The following is a 16,829-nucleotide window of genomic DNA, read 5'->3' as shown; positions in this document are numbered from 1 at the left end:
GAGCCGGTTGGATAGTGGCTGCATGAACCAATCCATCGGGTCCAGAGTGGACTGCGACAATTCGGCCAAGGGACCATTGTTCACTGATAAAGACGTTGAGTCAAGGATAAAGACGATGTCATTCACTTTGAAATCGCGCTTGAAAGAAGCCCAAATTGGTCGCTGCTGAAGAGTACTCAGATACTCTCGACTTTATCTCGTCCAAAAGTGGTTGTGGAGGCCTTACACGAGCTGCCGATAAGCGAGTCGATTAGGTTGGTCAAACGGAGGCCTGGCATCGATTATTGAGTAAAGGGGGCCTTCTACGAGAAAGTGCCCTAGCGTGAGTACGTCAATATCGGCAGGGCCCCCCGTTAGTTAAGGGACGGCTGTTAAGCACGAGCTTGATACTGGCCGGGACCGTCGTTAATTCTTCGTAAGTCAGGTGCTTGTGACCGATGATATGCTGAAGGTAACCTTTTACTGACTTAACACCAGCCTTTCAATGGCCAACAAAATAAAAGGCATGGGGTGAAATAAAGTTCAAAGTGATCTCATGCTCAGCAAGATGGTTGGCAACAATATCCCAACTGATTCCTGCGCTTTTTAGGATATCTCGTAGCTTTCAGTCAGCACTACGTCAGCAGGTCCCGTTGTCACTCCACAGCTTTGTTGGCCATCCTCGATAGCTACAGAATTGAGTGAGAGCTCTCAGAAACAAGTGAGTAGTAAAATCTCTAACGAGTTCTAAGTGAGTGGCCTTCGGGGGCATGCCAATAAACACGGTGATGTAGCCTTTGGTTGTTCGTACGCCACGTCCTTAAGCGGCTAGAATGTTTAATGACCCAGCGTAATTAACTCTGACGTGAGAGAAAGCCCAAGCTGAGGAAGTATGGGTAGCTGAAAGAAGTGCCATAAATTGGGCGGTGACATGGGTGTAACATTGCACGCAGGTGCAGGATTGGAGGGTGTTTTTCATTGTAGCCCAGCAATAAATGTTGCAGGTGGCCTTCTACTCAGGGGATTCTATCTTCTGTGAGATACAAAGCCAGTGGCTGGAGCAGGTGTCTCGTGGAAGGTGCATTGCCAGCTCTTAGGCACTCAATTTTCACCCAAAAATATTGCTGTTGGCTAAGACGGACGCAGGCTGTGTAGAAAACATGAAGACATCGAGTCTTGAGCTTAGAGAGGAAAGAGTGCCACAGCGTTTGAAACTTGGCTAAGGGTATATCCAACCCAATGTTGTTAGCAGACCAGGAAGCTAAGCAGTGCCGGATTATAGGGTAGGCAAAGTAGGCACTGCCTATGGGCCCCCACCAATAAAAGGCCCCCACCAACCGCCACCAACGACAAAAGAAAAAATTTTTTTTAATAAAATAAATAAAATATATGACCATGAGTAAGCGACTCAACCCCAACAGTAACAAGTAGTAGAAACCACAGGCGAGCGACGGAACACCACCAATTAGTTAGAGAATCTTAAAGTACAAGCGAGTATTTTGTCCAAAGCTTTGTTCTGTGTGTACTTTATTTAATTTATAAAATTAATGAATTAAATTTTTGTAAATTATTTTTATAAATTAAACAAATCAATTAAATTTATAAAAATAATAAATACAAAAGATGTATTACTAAAATTTTTTTTTGTAATTCATAGATAACAGTACTAAAAAAATTTAACAACTCAATTATATTATTTTATAAATAAATTATTTATCTAAAATACTTAATAATGTAGATAAAATAATGTATAAACGTAAAATGCGCTCTTCTGATTTTTTTACATGGTTTTTGTTAATGCATAACATAAATGTGACAAGATAATAATAATACTTTATATTGTCTGATTTATCTAATTGAAAGCAATAAGTATTTTAAACAAGATTGAACTTGTAGGTATCATAGTTAGATAAATTTTTGGTTTTAAGACATATTTTCCGCGGACGTTTAAAGGAGTGGCATCACTACCTTACCAATCTTGGGTAACGTATCGATAGAATTAGATCTTCTTGTTGTAGTAAAGCATTGAAAAGTGATCCCTGCAGAAGTTTCCTCTAGTACTTTCTCTCAGAGATTTTTTTTCACACGTTGTACTTACCTACAGTTTTTATTTCTGTACAAGTTTCGTTTCTGTCCCTTGTCCGTACAAGTTACGAGTTCTGTTACTAGAAAAACTGTAAAAAGTATATAATTTAATGTACTAAAATTAAACAATGATGTAATTTGTATTGATGATTTGTTTTGTAAACAAAATAACCTTGAAATTTTAATTGCCAATAATAAATTACTTTTAAAAAGCACGTAATAATTAATTTTCTTAGACGAAAGTTTTTTATTAAGAGTTTTTTTCGTTTGATACATCATATCATACTTATAAATCAAGTGTTTCAAATTAAAATTCAGCCTAAACATAGAAGAATCATGTGTGATGGATCAATCGATCGTCATAAATCAAAGCGTATTTACAGATCTGGTCACAAAAAGTTGAAAGAGAAACAAGAAAAACAAAAAAACAAGACGATGTCATATCACGAACACCCAAAATGACAAGTTCTTTTTCCACTCAAGAAAGAAGCATAGAACTCGATGAAGTACAAGTGGGTTCTTCAAGCACCAGTAAAGAGGTAAATAGAAGAAGAAAAAACAAACATATAGGGAATTCGTAACAAGGTGTCTTAACTTTTTTGAAAAAATCAATTTACTTCATGAATACATCGGCCTAAGTTTAAGCCATAGCTCAGTCTGATTTTTCGTTCTTGTAAAAGATGTGTTAAGGGACTTCTTTAGGGTGAACTAATAAACATTTTTTGTATCGACTTCAAGAAAATCCGAGAAAATTTGACTTAATTCCAGTTAAATCTAGTCAAGTCAGCCGATCATTATCTTTTTTTTTTCACGAATATTTTAAAGTTTATTTTTAGACGAAGACGATTTATCAAAATCTTGCATTTACCATTTCATTGCAATTAATTAAAATAAAATGAAAAAAATAAAAAAGCTTTTTCAAAACCGACGTTTTGTTTCTACCTGTTATTAGCTTAACATAAAAAAACGACCAGCTGACTCAACTAAAATTAATTGGAATCGCTCAAAACTGCTTGGAGTTGCGATTTAAAGAACGCGCGATATTGCGCGGCAGGAGCTGTTTCGAGCTGTTCGGGTTCGGCTCAAAACGGTCTCCAAACAACCTAATGATTGTGTCGTTTTATTGTTAACTCGTCCAGCTTAATTCATCATAATTCAATAACGATTTTTTTTATTTATTACAAAACTTGATGAACTTTTACCAAGTGACTCAACTTATTTAACCTATCACCCCTGTACAGCACAATAGCACATATTTTAAATACCTTACTCGAAAATATTGAAAGTTGTAACGTTTGTCATTTAACATGACAATATTATCCCTAGTACAAAATTTACATCCAATTTTTAATTTTTTGGGCTAATTGTCTTCCTTTAATGAATTCATCAAGGGTCACCAGGGTAAGTTCTTGCAACATTTTTCCTGGTGACTCCCCATGAATTTATTAGAGGAAGATGAGGCCAAAAAATTAAAAATTAAATGTGAATTAAAAAAGTTTCAGGTAATTTGTTAAATTTTTCCTGAAGTTTATCAAAAAAATTGAACAATAAAATCTTATCCACAAAATCGCATAATTTTCAGTACCAATCATATTATTGTCAGGTGAAATTAAGGTTTTTATAATTTTTGATATAAATTTAATTTTCTAGTAAAATATTGAAAATATGTACGTATAATAAAATGTCAATACAAATATATAGGAATGATAGACTGCCTTAAAAAATGTCACGCTGACACGCTTGATTTTTCAGACTTTTATTCATCAATCGTTTTCCTGAAACTGTTATATTCTAGTTTTGCCATGAATTTTTGATAAAAATAAAATATTTAAACAATACCTTCTAGTAGTCTTTCAATTTAATTATTGATTACAATTACTTTATAAGTATACTTTTAAGGTCCAACTAGAAGTGATAGAAAACGATCGAACAGAGAAAGAACAAGAGGAAACAAATCTGTTTGATAGTGAGAACAATGAGTTTAGTGAAAATAAGAGAGAAAGAAGCAAACGTTAACAACCATCGGAAGTTACACCAAATAGCTTTGAAGTGCTTCAAAATTATGAGAATATAGTTAAAGCCAACCGCGACGCTACAATTGATTTGTCAAAGTTTGATTTAGATATCTCTGAGTGGCGTGAACACAATATAAGTGAATTGATTGATTATTGCATAAAAAAAGGAAACTCCAAAATTCAAGACAACAACTCAGACTTATTGAATCGTAAGTCATTTATACAAAAAAACATACATAGTTCTAGAAAATGCACTTCGTCAATGTTTGAGAGAAATATTAAAAATGGAGACTCAATTAAAAGGACATGGTTATGTTTCTCTCCTGTAACCGGAAAATTATATTGTTTTCACTGTATAATTTTTAATTTAACGAATCACAGTTCACTTGTGAAGGGTATTGTGATTGGAAAAATGCCCACCATCGCCTACATGAGCATGAAAAATCACAAGCTCAATTAGACGCAGTTTATGCATTTACAATGAAAGCTTCTTCTCTTGATTTGATACGTGACAATTTAAAAAAACAGATAGAAAATGAAAAAAATTATTGGCGTCGAGTTTTAAAAAGAGTTATTAACGTAATAATTTTTTTAGTCAAGCGAAATCTTCCTTTTCGAGGAGAAAGTGAAGTTATAGGGATGCCTTATAACGGAAACTTTTTAGGTATTATTGAACTACTAGCTGAATATGACGATTTTTTATCAGCTCATTCACAAAAGTTCGCCAACTGCGGGAAAGGAAAAGTAAATTATTTGTCTTCGACGATTTGTAACGAGTTGATAGAAATTATTAATGAAAAATTAATGAAAGAAATTGTTACTAGTATAAAAAAATCGAAATACTTTTCGATTTTAGTTGATTCAACAACAAACGTAGGTCATACTGACCAATTATGTTTAACTATTTGTTACATTGAAAACGACGAACCAGTGGAAAGGTTCCTAATATTTTTGCAAAATAAGGGCCACAAAGCTATAAATATGTTCGATGCTATCAAGACATTTTAAACTCTTATAATTTAGATTAACAAAATTGTCGTGGACAGTCGTACGACAACGCATCTGTTATGAGCGGACAGTATAATGGTTTACAAGAGTTGGTAAATCGTGAAAATCAATTAGCTTTGTGGATACCTTGTTTTGCTCATTCTTTGAATTTAATCGGTACAGCTGCTATGACGTGTTGTTTAGAGGCAACAAAATTTTTTGATATTTTGGAAAGTATTTATACTTTTTTTACGGACTCTTTCGACCGCTATCATATTTTATCTGAAAAATTAAAAAAAAGTTCAAAAGATAAAGATCGAGTGCTTATTCCTAAAAGAGTAAGTACGACAAGATAAGAATCTTGAGCTGAAGCAGTACGATCGCTTTCTAAGGGTTTTGATGCATACAGGACTATTTTACAAGAACTCTCACAGGATAACGTTGAAACGAAAGGATTTTATAAATATCTTACGAGATTAGAAACTAGCTTATATATCTTTTTTTGGAATGATATTCTGGAGCGAGCTCAAGCGACTAGTCTCAAGTTACAAAGCTGTGATACAGATTTAAACACGTCCATAGCTCTTTTAAAATCTCTGAAATCTTTTATAGAATCCTCAAGAGACAATTTCGATAACTACGAAGAATTGGGAAAAAAAATGTCTGAGAATAATGAGTATGAGTCAAAACAAAAAAAATACGCAAGCAAAACGTTAGAAAAAGTCCTCTTGATTACGGAAGATCTGAAGGCATTCAGTTAAGTGGTTCAGAACAATTTAGAGTTGAGTCTTACATTCCTGTTATTGATCAAATACTTGCATCATTATATCAAAGAATTAATGCTCATAAAGATGTTGACAACAAGTTCGGTTTCTTAAGAAGGCTTCAAAATTTTTCTACTAAAAAAATCCAAGAGCATGCTATGGAATTAGTATAGTTCTATGAAAATGACTTAGATAGTAACTTAGCGAATGAACTAGTACAATTCAAAGAATTTGCTAAAGATTTTATTAATGATTCCGACAAAAATAGTAAAGACAAAATCAGTTATGAACTTGAATTGTTCAAATTAATCGCTGAAAAAAAATTGATAGACATTTTTCCTAATGGGTATACTCTATTAAAAATATATCCTGTTTTGATAACAAGGAATTGCACTGGAGAAAGATCTTTCTCAAAACTCAAGCTGATTAAGAGTCGTTTACGATCATCCATTAATCAAGATTAACTTAATAACCTGTAACTTATGAGTATTGAGTCTGATTTATTAAAAGCAATTAGTTATGATGATATCACAGAAGAATTCGCTGAAAGAAAATCACGAAAAATATTATTATAAATAAAAAATAATTTTCAAACAAAAATGTAAACCACTTTTTTAATAAACGTTAACATGGTTAATCTTTAAGTAAATATTAAAATATATTTCATTCAAATTTCCCCGTTTTTTAATTTTACTTCACAAAAGCCCCATAGCCATTATGTAAAAAAAATGTACATCAATTTTGTTTAACAATTCAAATAAATATTTGTTAAATGTTAAAATATAGTAGTATGTAATAAAATAGTTTGAAATTTGCTCCCTTTACATGGGCCCCGACCAAAAATTTGCCTAGGGCCTCTCCACTTACCAATCCGGCACTGAAGCTAAGGAGACGATTCAGAATTGAGAACCGCTCAAACATGGGTTAAGGCTTGCGTCACAAAGCACCATATATTCGCCTGGGCCTTAGAACGGATGGATCGTCGGGTCTAGATAGGCTGGCAATTTCTGTTAGCCAAGCCTACGGTTAATTAGTTGGCTTCCCAGATTGCAACATCCGCTCAATTGGTGGTTGTTTTCACACATCACCAGATGCAAACTGGAAGAATGTCCTGAATATGAGGGACGTAGTTGTCGAACAGTGAATTATTAACAGGTTTAGCTGCACGGATTCAATACAGTACGACTTGAAAATTGCTCCAAGCATAGCAGTCGTCAATCGGTACCAAGAGTTCCTGAGCTGCGGAATGTAGCAGCCATGCGGCAACTAAGGCAGCCCTGAGTTCCAGTCGAGGAATCATCATGCAGGCAGTCGAAGTCACAACTGGCTGAAGGCTCCTGATCGAAGCTAACTTTTTCTTTGCTAGTTGAATACGAACAATGACGTCATTGGATGAGCTTTTTGTCCCAAAATATACAACGGCATCTATGGCTCGACGACTAATATCAGCAAAGACGTGCAGACGCATTGGAAATGACGGTTCACTGGCGACCCAATGTGGAGTGGCCAAGTGTTGGACATGCTGTAATTGCGCTAAAGTATTTTGTTGACAGATTCCAATAACCCAATTGCAACGAGCGTGCCACAGATTTTGTATGAGAAGCTTGGCAATCAAGACTGAAGGGTCGAGCCAGCCGCACAGATCGAAGAGTTGTGCGAGACCAGCCAGGATCGCCCACTTAGTAGGAGATGTAGACGGCAGTGCAGGTGGTATGAAGTGGAAATGGTTAGCCACAGGGTCCCAGCTAACACCGAGCTTGCTGATGAGGCTATCAGTGCTAAACTGCCACCAATTTTTTCTTAGAAAAGAGTCTTTAGGCATATCATTGAGCATCTCTGGATCATTTGCAACCCACTTTCACAGCGTGAATCCACCAGCTTGTAAGAGACTGATAACCAGGTTGCGATGATGTTGGGCTGTGTCAATGTCATTGGCACTCAATAAGACGTCGTCCGCGTACCAGTATCTCCTGACAATGGCAGTAGCTTCAGGCCTGGCATGGTTTTTGTCCTCGCATAGCTGTGAAAAGGCGTGAAGTGAGAGGTACGGTGGGCACGATGTCCGATAGGTCACAGTAAGCAGCTGATAGTGTACTAGTGGCTGGATTGCTTCCATGCTTCAGACGATACGCTGTGGGTCCACTTCTCTCTGGTCCATCCAAATCTGTTAAAACATTATGCAGGTATCAGCGCAGAAAAAGATTTGATATCTCCTCCACCAAGTTAGCACACTGGGGAGAGCTGCCTGTAACTTTGGGCTCGTGTAATGCGTGATTTCAACTGTGCCGTAAAGAAGTGAGTTCCAATGCGTTAAATACGATGCGTAGCCATCTCTGATGGGTTTCTGCCTGCCAGATGCCATGGTACGGTATATAGTTGACTGGGTGGGATGAGTCTTGCAGTTCGGTCAGGGTCAATGCACACATGTGGCCGTACGTTTCGTTCTTCTCCATAAATCTTTGGTATTTGACGACCACCATTGGATTCCTCTCGAGGCAATGATAAAGGTGTTGCAATGAAGATAGCATGCTTATTAAGCTGCCTCCCATGATTGCAAGACCGTTGGGTGAGAGAGGCAAACGGACACAGTACCTGCCATCCTTCGAACGGTATTGGATTAAGATCTGCACACACTTCTCATCTTCGGATGAATAACGCTGAGTCTTGGGCACATCCTTGAGCTCCCAGAATCTCTGAAAAAGCAACGCAAGCTCCAAGTGCCAGGCTGGAGTGAGCTCATCCTCAGTTACCATACATGTAGCAATAGCCACGGCTGATGATCCGCTGGAAGCTTGTCCGGTAAAAATCAGCCCAAACGTTTTGGACTAAGCCAGAAGCTTTCCTATATATATAATATTAGGCTGGAGAACATGGTGGTAGATGTTTGACCTCAGCAGGACATTGACGTGACTAGAGGTGCCAAATGTTGGGTCAGTGACAGACTTCAGACGGAAAAATCGTTGGACGATGGTGTGCTCCACGCGATCTGATAGAGATGGCAGCCCTATGTGCTTTGACGATGGTCACGAATCCATAATTCCTAGACCTAATGAAGAAGGTAGCTTCGTAGCAAAAATGAAGGGAGCACGAGCTCCTAACTTTGGTGATGACTGATGCTGACTGGACAAGGGGGACACCAAGCTTCCACGTAGTTTGAGTAAACATCAGGGAGATCTCAAAGCATGCGTTTAATAAGGCACATACTGTAAAGATCCACTCATATGGCCCTTTCAGGTTCACAAGAGCTGTGGGGAAGACAGTGAGTCATGACGCGGAAGAGGAAAAAGCTCTAGCGTCGCTTTTGTGATCTGGAAAGATCTGTTTGGATAAGACTTCTCGTATCACTGGGCTAGAGCTCTGCTTTCGGCTCTCCTCGTAGAATAAGCTGTGGTGCGTAGCTTGATAATGCGAGCAGACGGATTCCAAACGGCAAGATCACGCTACGGATCCCTGTTCAAGACAGTTGGAGCATAATCTCGCATATACAATGAGGTCTCTGTGAGCTGCCACAGTCAATCGTTGAAAAGTATCACAGTAGCCGAGATAATACGTAAGTCAACACGCAAGGCAAGATGAAGTCTCCGTCCGTGTGGCCAATGACAGGAACCAATGACCCAATTGGCGGAGGTCCTCTTAATGATGTACCTAAGTTTTGAGTACTACCATTGAGGGGGATCTCCATGGAGATGATGGCGCGATATCGTCGTCGAAACAACTAAACTAGGGTATAAAAGGTAGCCAAATTCCCCTCAGGTTAGACACGCAGCTTCTTCAACTTCGCACTCTTCCTCCCAAGCTCGTTTGATCAAGAGGTCGATGTGGACGCAGCGAGGGTTACCAACCACAAGTCTTAGTGATCTACTGGTTGTTTCAGAGCCCAAAGCTGATCCTGGTGCTTCCCGAGCGTATCGAAAAGTTCCTGTTAACCACAAGTGGTTTTGTCAGGTAGGCGTTTTAGGCTCAGGATGGTCAAGATATGGTTCTGGACTAGGAGCCTCCAGTTTTGAAACCTGTCCTGGAGTAACTTACAGGCAGTGGCGTAGTTTAAGCCTACCGAGTAGTATCAAGTGCTGACTTAGCCTCACTGTCAACTTAAGTCAAGGTAACACAATTACTCACGTCACTGAGTTGAGCTTTGTCATGGACCAATGCTTAAAAGAGGTCTCGGAAGGATTCTCAGTCCTCTCGCTGCCTGGAGAAAGTAGGAGGACTAATATAAGGGAGGCGGAACTGACATTCCACGGTCTTCGTAGACGATGGGGGCTCTTTACAGACCGCAGTGACTAGGTCGAGCTTTGCTTTGGCATCAAAGAGGCGAGTAAACGCCTTGATGTAGTGCTGCTCTCCGCAAGTCATCCGCAGCTTAGTGAGCCTACGTAAATTCCTCTCAAGAAGTCTAATTCTCTCTCTCACGCCTTTCACAAACTTCAATAAACTTCTGACGCTGTCTCCAACCTCGTGGCCACAGCCCTGACCTTCTTTTCAGCTTGGCGAGTAATCTCAGAGATTGTCTTCCCGAAATTTGACCATACATATCTATCTCTATTTACTCACATATTGCGTTCAGAGTTAATGATCCCGCTCGATGGACCAATGTTCTCAGTAAAAGGATTGTCTTGGAGAAGCAAAATATGGCCAGGTATGTGGACGATTATACGGAGTGAGTTACCAGAGAAAAGTATCCGAGAGAAGACGAGACCAGTCTTTTTGTGAGTTGACGACTTGATCGAGTATGGCTTGGTAAGGAGGCGGAGGGGGGGGGAGCATCGGAAGGACTACGCAAAACTATGTCATGAAATTAGAGTTTGAAGTGCAGGCGTGCGATTCAAAACCAAAAAAGCTCTTTGGATTAATTTCTCACTAATAGAATTAAAAAACAGCCATTGATTTGTTTGCGGATTATAGAAGCTAGAAATTTCAGATATGATTTATACTAAAAATAAGTTAAAGCTGGTTTTTTTAGCAGAAGATCCTTGGTTATATTTTTGATAATTTTTTTGCCCAGAACAAAATAGAGCACGGCTTTTTTAAGTTTAAAATTGCAAGAGTGCGTGTGTTAGTACGTTGTTGATGTGATGTCGATGAATAAAAAGTTTTATGTTAAAGCTAATTTATTGAGTGCCATTAATGTAAATATTTTTACCACTAACCTTGTCATTTACATTACTCTATTACTAATAAAATGAAAATGCAGTTGTTTTTTGTCTTTAAATTTATAATAAACGTTATAAGTTATTTCACCTATAATAAAAATAATAAATATTAGATCTGATATGTACAAAAAATTAATTTAAGCTGAGTCTACTGACAGTGTCAATCGTTTTGACTATTGTTGGACATTTTTTTGTCTATGAAAATAATGGCAGTGCTTGTTTGGCTTGAAATTACAGTAGTAGTAGTGCATGTGTTATTACGAAGTTGGTATTATAATAAAGAACAAACAAGTCTAATGTTAAAGCAGATCTATTGAGCAGCATTAAAGTTAATATTTGTGCTAATGAGCAGGGCATTCCTTCACACTATTTTACCAGCCAACATGAATGGTAGTGCTTTATCAGATTAAAATTTCAGAAGTACATGTATCAATACGTACTTAATGTCGTATTATACGATTGCCGATCTTTTTGAAAAGCACCTTTATTTAGTAGCACTTAAGTTAATGTTTTGTCTGGCAGTCAGGCCATTTTCATTTTTTTCCAAATAAAACCATGTGGCAGCTACTATGGAGTTAGAAAATTATCGTACCCATGAGATACGTTACTACTTATAGTTTAAAAAAAAAAAATATTTAATTAATACTTGTTTTAATTATGGCCACTTTAAGAGTCATTGACTATAACTCAGGTCATCATCGACTAAAGTTTTAACTATAACAATAAATTGCAATGCTTTTTTTGACTCTAAGTTTAAATATGTTTCATAAGACATTGCAATTTATAATACATAAAAATTTCTGAAGTCGACTCCAAAGTTATTAATTTTGTTTTAGGGGAGCGCTCTGTTTTTCAGGCTCATTGCCAAAGTATAGTCCAAACTTAGTGAGCAACAAAGAAAAATTAAAAAGTTTGTAACAGCGTTCCTTTTGACTTCATTAATGTTTTTTTTTATATTTTATGGCTGTTCTCGAAAGTGTTTTAATCACTTACGTAGCCCCACAAAAAGTATTTTCAAGCTTATATAATAAAAAAAACAATGGTATATAACAGCTTTAAAAATTAATTTCTAGGTTGTACCTTACAAAGTCAAAAACTTACATATTTTGTGTCAAAACAAAAGTCTTAGATGATAAAGAGAAAACAATATTTTTATTTACTTTGTCTGAACCATTATACTAAAAAATTTGGATAAAAGATTGTGAAACATAAAAAATTAATTCTTTTGATGTGTCTTTTGAAATTTTAATAAAGGGTGTTCGTGTAGTCCGTAAAAGTTGTAGCTATCATGGACATAAGAGTTTTTTAAATTTTGTATCTTTATCTGAATTGTAATTCTGAATATGATGATGACAGTAAATATTTTACGTTTAAAAAAAATTTTTTCTTTCTATTTCAGTATTATTTTGACGTTATAACACAAAGTTGTAAGACAAATTAAAAAGACAAAGCGTTTTCTTGTTTTAATTAGATGTAAAAAATTTATCAGGGATCTACAAGGGACCATTTTAGTTATTTATTTGCTATGATCCAATATTCTAGAATATGATTGTTTGATGCATATATTTTTCAGTTTCTTAGAGATCACTGATAAATCTATGTTCGTTTCAATGTTGTGGATTAAATAAAAAAAAAATTTTATGTCATTTTTTTAAACTTGTTCTACACTGTAAGATTTTAAAATAATCGCACCAAAAAAAAAAAAAAAAAAAAAAACAATTCACGTGTAATATTTATATAAAGTTAATGAAAGTGTCAGTTTGGTTGCTCCACGTTTCCACAATATTCATACACATGTTAAATGTGGTCATTATAGTCAAAATAACTATTATAGTCAAAGTATCTAAAGAACAGTTGTAATATAAATAATCTCAAAAAATTAATATAATTTTAAATGTATTATGAATATAGTAATACTTTTTTCTTTAATCAAAGATTGAGCAGTTGTGCCTTAGATGCAACAATTCAATTTTTTGTGTTAACTTAACCACATGTTTTAACATAAACGTATACATGTCATATAATACATCACTACTTCTTTCTTTCTCTTTTACTCTCTCTCTCTCTCTCTCTCTCTCTCTTTTTCCTAATAAGAACCCTTTCTAGTACACGATGAAGAAGTATGATGTGGATTGCACAAGAATAAAATTTTTGGGTTATTACTTATGAACTTTATAATATCAGTATCCAATAAAAAGGGTCTCCCAAGATTAAGCTATGTAAAGATAATTTTTCTCACAACCAACGTCAACAGTCTTACATAACAGATTTTTTTTGTTTTTTAAGTAGAAAGATGAAAAACTTATATACAGTCCTATAAAACCATTTCAAAAACCTTACTATCTTTAAGCTAAATAAATGAATGTGTGATTATAAAGAGGCTTATACAAAATCTATGAAATGCAGTTTTCCCAGTATAAGAGTAAAAGGGTGTTTTTTCCACAGCAGTCATGTAAGCCTGTTTTATTTTATGAACTGTACTTTCTACGATGTTGTTTATTTTATTGGTATCGCAATTATATCGTTCCAAAACTACTTCATATATGCTGTATACATGTATGCCTGATTTTCCTGTTGATTTTTTTAAGCTAATAAAATACAGCTTTTTCTTAATAAAGTTAAAATTTGGCAAGCATTGTTAGAAAAAACATACGATTTTATTGGGGGTTTGACTAATAATGCATACGTCAAATACTTAATAAAGGTACCAGTTATTATCAACTTTTTTGTAAAGAAATTCCATACTTAGTACATTGTGTTTTGTGTTATACTTTTGAGCGTTAGTTTAAACTAAGCTCTAGTCAGATCTTGTTTATCTTAATTTATCACTTTTCCAAAAAATAAATTTATTTATTTTTTTGTTATTTAGAATGACTACTGCAGTCTTTTTTCTTTTTTCTGAATTCAAACAGTTTTAATGCCCATTAGCCCCAAAAATCATAACTATGAGAGAAAAAAAAAGAGAGATAAAATTAGATTAGATGAGATTCTTTATAGATTTAATAGCTAGGGACTTAAGGTCCACGTTAGCCAAAAGTGTAGTGTGTATGAAACGAAAGGATAGAGTTATTACACTCTACTACTACATGATGGATATGCAAATGCATAGATTATATGAATAAAGTAATATTAAAAGTAGGTATAAAAATACAAGAAACTTATAAAGTAAGAAAAAAATGTAGTTTATGAACGATTGTTAGTATAACTAGATTAACATTAGCAAAAAATAAATATTTAAAAATAAAATCAACACAAAAATTAAAATATTTACAAAACCCACTAAATCACAGGCTCAGAAGTTAAATAGACTAGGTCTCTCAAGAATGAGAAGCTTGTAAAGTTCATCATCACAGCATGGTCTTGAGAAAAAAGCTCAAACACACGTCGGGATTTTGTTCCATAACTTAGCTGCACTAACTCTAAAAGCAGCTACAAAACCAGATCAACCCACACTGAGCGCACAATAAGTTCAAAATGACTCACTTTTGTTACAGATTATTCAGTAATCCTGAATCCAAAGCAACCCAAAATATAAGATGGTTGTCCTGTCTTAAGTATGGAGGCCAAAAAGTGCACAGCCAGAAATTTTAACCAAACTTCAAACGACATCAGCTCAAACCTACAATAGGTTGGTATGATATGGTCAGACTTGTTAGTGCCAACCACAAAACAAAAGGCAGCATTAATGCACCTGCTGAGCTTCACTGTTAGTTCACTAGATAGTCCTTGATAAAGAGCTGGGTAATAATCCAGGATGAAAAAAAACTAGTGCTTTTACAAGCATGAGCTTAGTACTTACTGGAAGAAAGTAAGCATTTTTCCAAGGCGTGCCAGTGCCCTTAAACATTTGCCAGCAATTTCAGAAGTGTATAGCCTAAATGTTAGATTTGTATTATTACGCCCAAAAATTTGAGTGACTCAGAAGAAACTATAACACTATTTTATAAAGAGAGAGAGATAAAGATAGAGAGAGAGAGAACGAGACAGTAGCTGATTTTTTTTCAATTTGGCTAAATTAAAAAAACTTTTCATTTTACAGCTTGTGCTTAATCCCCTACTAGTCAATAAAGTTTGACTAATGCAAAAACGCCAAGAAATTAAATAATAAATCAATTAAAATGTGACAGTAAATTATAGTGTTAACTTAGAAATATTTTAATGTCAATGCACAAAAATCACCCCTGAGTTATTTAAATAAATAATTAGATTTAAAAAAAAATATCTAGAATTATCTATATTCTTAGATAAATTGAAATACAAAAGTAACAATTTTTAGAATACTTACATACACTGAAGCAACTTTTTATTTATTCATGTTAATCAGTAGTCAAAATTTTTCTGAGTATAGAGCTCTAGTAGTTTTTAAAAAACTGATTAAAGTATTGGTTAATAAAATGAAATTTTTGATTGAATGACATAATTTACTTAGTGCATAATAGTTTATCAATATGGAAAGACGGAATATTGATATCTGACTACTTGTATGATAAAGTACCTAAATACTCAAACATGCCCACATCACGGGACGATCTTTAACTTTTGTCCATACATATTTCTAATAATTATTTAATCTGAACAGAATGATTCAATTTAAATTCTTGAGTTTAATTAAATAGACAATTTTAGTTTGTATACAACATGCAAAATGCAATTTTTTTTTCAACACTAAACTTTTGAATCGATCCACTTAAAATTAGCTTGCACCAATTACTTTTTAAATGAATGGCTTTTGTAACGTGACATTTTCTTTTTAAAAGAACAATTTTTAAAATAAATTTAAGGGCAATACACCAATTTTTCAAACACGTAACTTCTACGAGTCATTGCGATAGCACGCAGTTTAACCATCATTATCACTCTTGCCTTACTTTGTATACAAGTCAGTTAGCCAAAAATGCTGAAGATATGCGCACTTAATGTCGTATAAAATTAAATTTTTATTGTAAGCTTTAAACACCTAAAGTGACGGAATTATTGGTTCAGGTTATTAACATTTGAATACTGTTATAATTTAAACATTGTGTATTATTCTTAACACTTAATAATTTTATTAAAATGGCAGTTTTTCTGTATCAACTTGTGTCTAAATTTTAAATTATTTACTACAACTCTTATCAATCAGAAGTTTGAAGTTAAAGTAAAACTTGAAACTTACATACGAATTTTTTTGAAAAAAAAGTAAAGTTATGAAGTAAAAATAATTTTTTTGGAAGAAAATTCTCGTTTGATACAACCATCAAAAAATGTCTATCACACAACAATTTTTTCTAAGAGCCTACTGGAGTAAAACAAAAAAAAAGCAAAGAATTAAATTTTGTAAAAAAAATCTTAAGTAGTTATGTATTGTCATGTTTAGTATGGGACATACTGCGTATGATGTGCCTCAGCAATTTGTAGAAGGATGGAGGACGAGTTGGGGAGGAAAGAGCATAAAAAGGCTCGTAGCAGTGGCCACAGAGCTTTATAATGTGGGGACTAGAAAGCGGGTAGTTGCAATAAGTAACTCGGGATCGCCAAACGTCTTCGCTCAAGGAAATAAAGAAATGAAGTAATTGATTAAGTTTAACTGCCACGTTGTTATTAAGCACTCCGAGCCTCTGAAATCCTACGTAACAGTTTAAGTTCTAAGTGTGGGGTAGGCTTGGTCGTGAGAATAAACTTGTTTTTTAAATATTTTTACCTGTGATATTTCAGAATTTTTGGGGGATCATCGGGAAGCACACATGGTGCAGTGCTACAACAGGCGTAAAATAAACTAAGGCAACCACCTGTATCCACTGGTGACTGATGAAAGACATGGGTCAACAAACATTCTCAAAAGGACTCATCATTGAGAGAATGACTTG

At 35.0% G+C, this 16,829-nt stretch overlaps 2 protein-coding genes across 2 annotated transcripts in view; both read right to left on the bottom strand.

The window, feature by feature from the left end:
* The window catches only part of LOC106644195 (regulator of G protein signaling 7), a 750,859-nt gene that overhangs the window by 668,337 nt on the left and 65,693 nt on the right, over positions 1 to 16,829 (bottom strand). The window lies entirely within an intron of this gene.
* LOC149373250 (uncharacterized) lies at positions 7,002 to 7,664 on the bottom strand. Its single transcript, XM_089597566.1, has one exon. It carries the CDS (start codon positions 7,662 to 7,664, stop codon positions 7,002 to 7,004), a length of 663 nt encoding a protein of 220 aa, XP_089453692.1.

The sequence above is a fragment of the Copidosoma floridanum genome, unplaced genomic scaffold (assembly GCF_036245765.1).
Source record: "Copidosoma floridanum isolate Cflo_tuat_1 unplaced genomic scaffold, Cflo_Japanese_pri ptg000034l, whole genome shotgun sequence".
Classification (NCBI taxonomy): Eukaryota; Metazoa; Arthropoda; class Insecta; order Hymenoptera; family Encyrtidae; genus Copidosoma; species Copidosoma floridanum.
The sequence above is the reverse complement of the archived record's forward strand: the minus strand, read 5'-3'. Positions and strand labels throughout refer to the sequence as shown.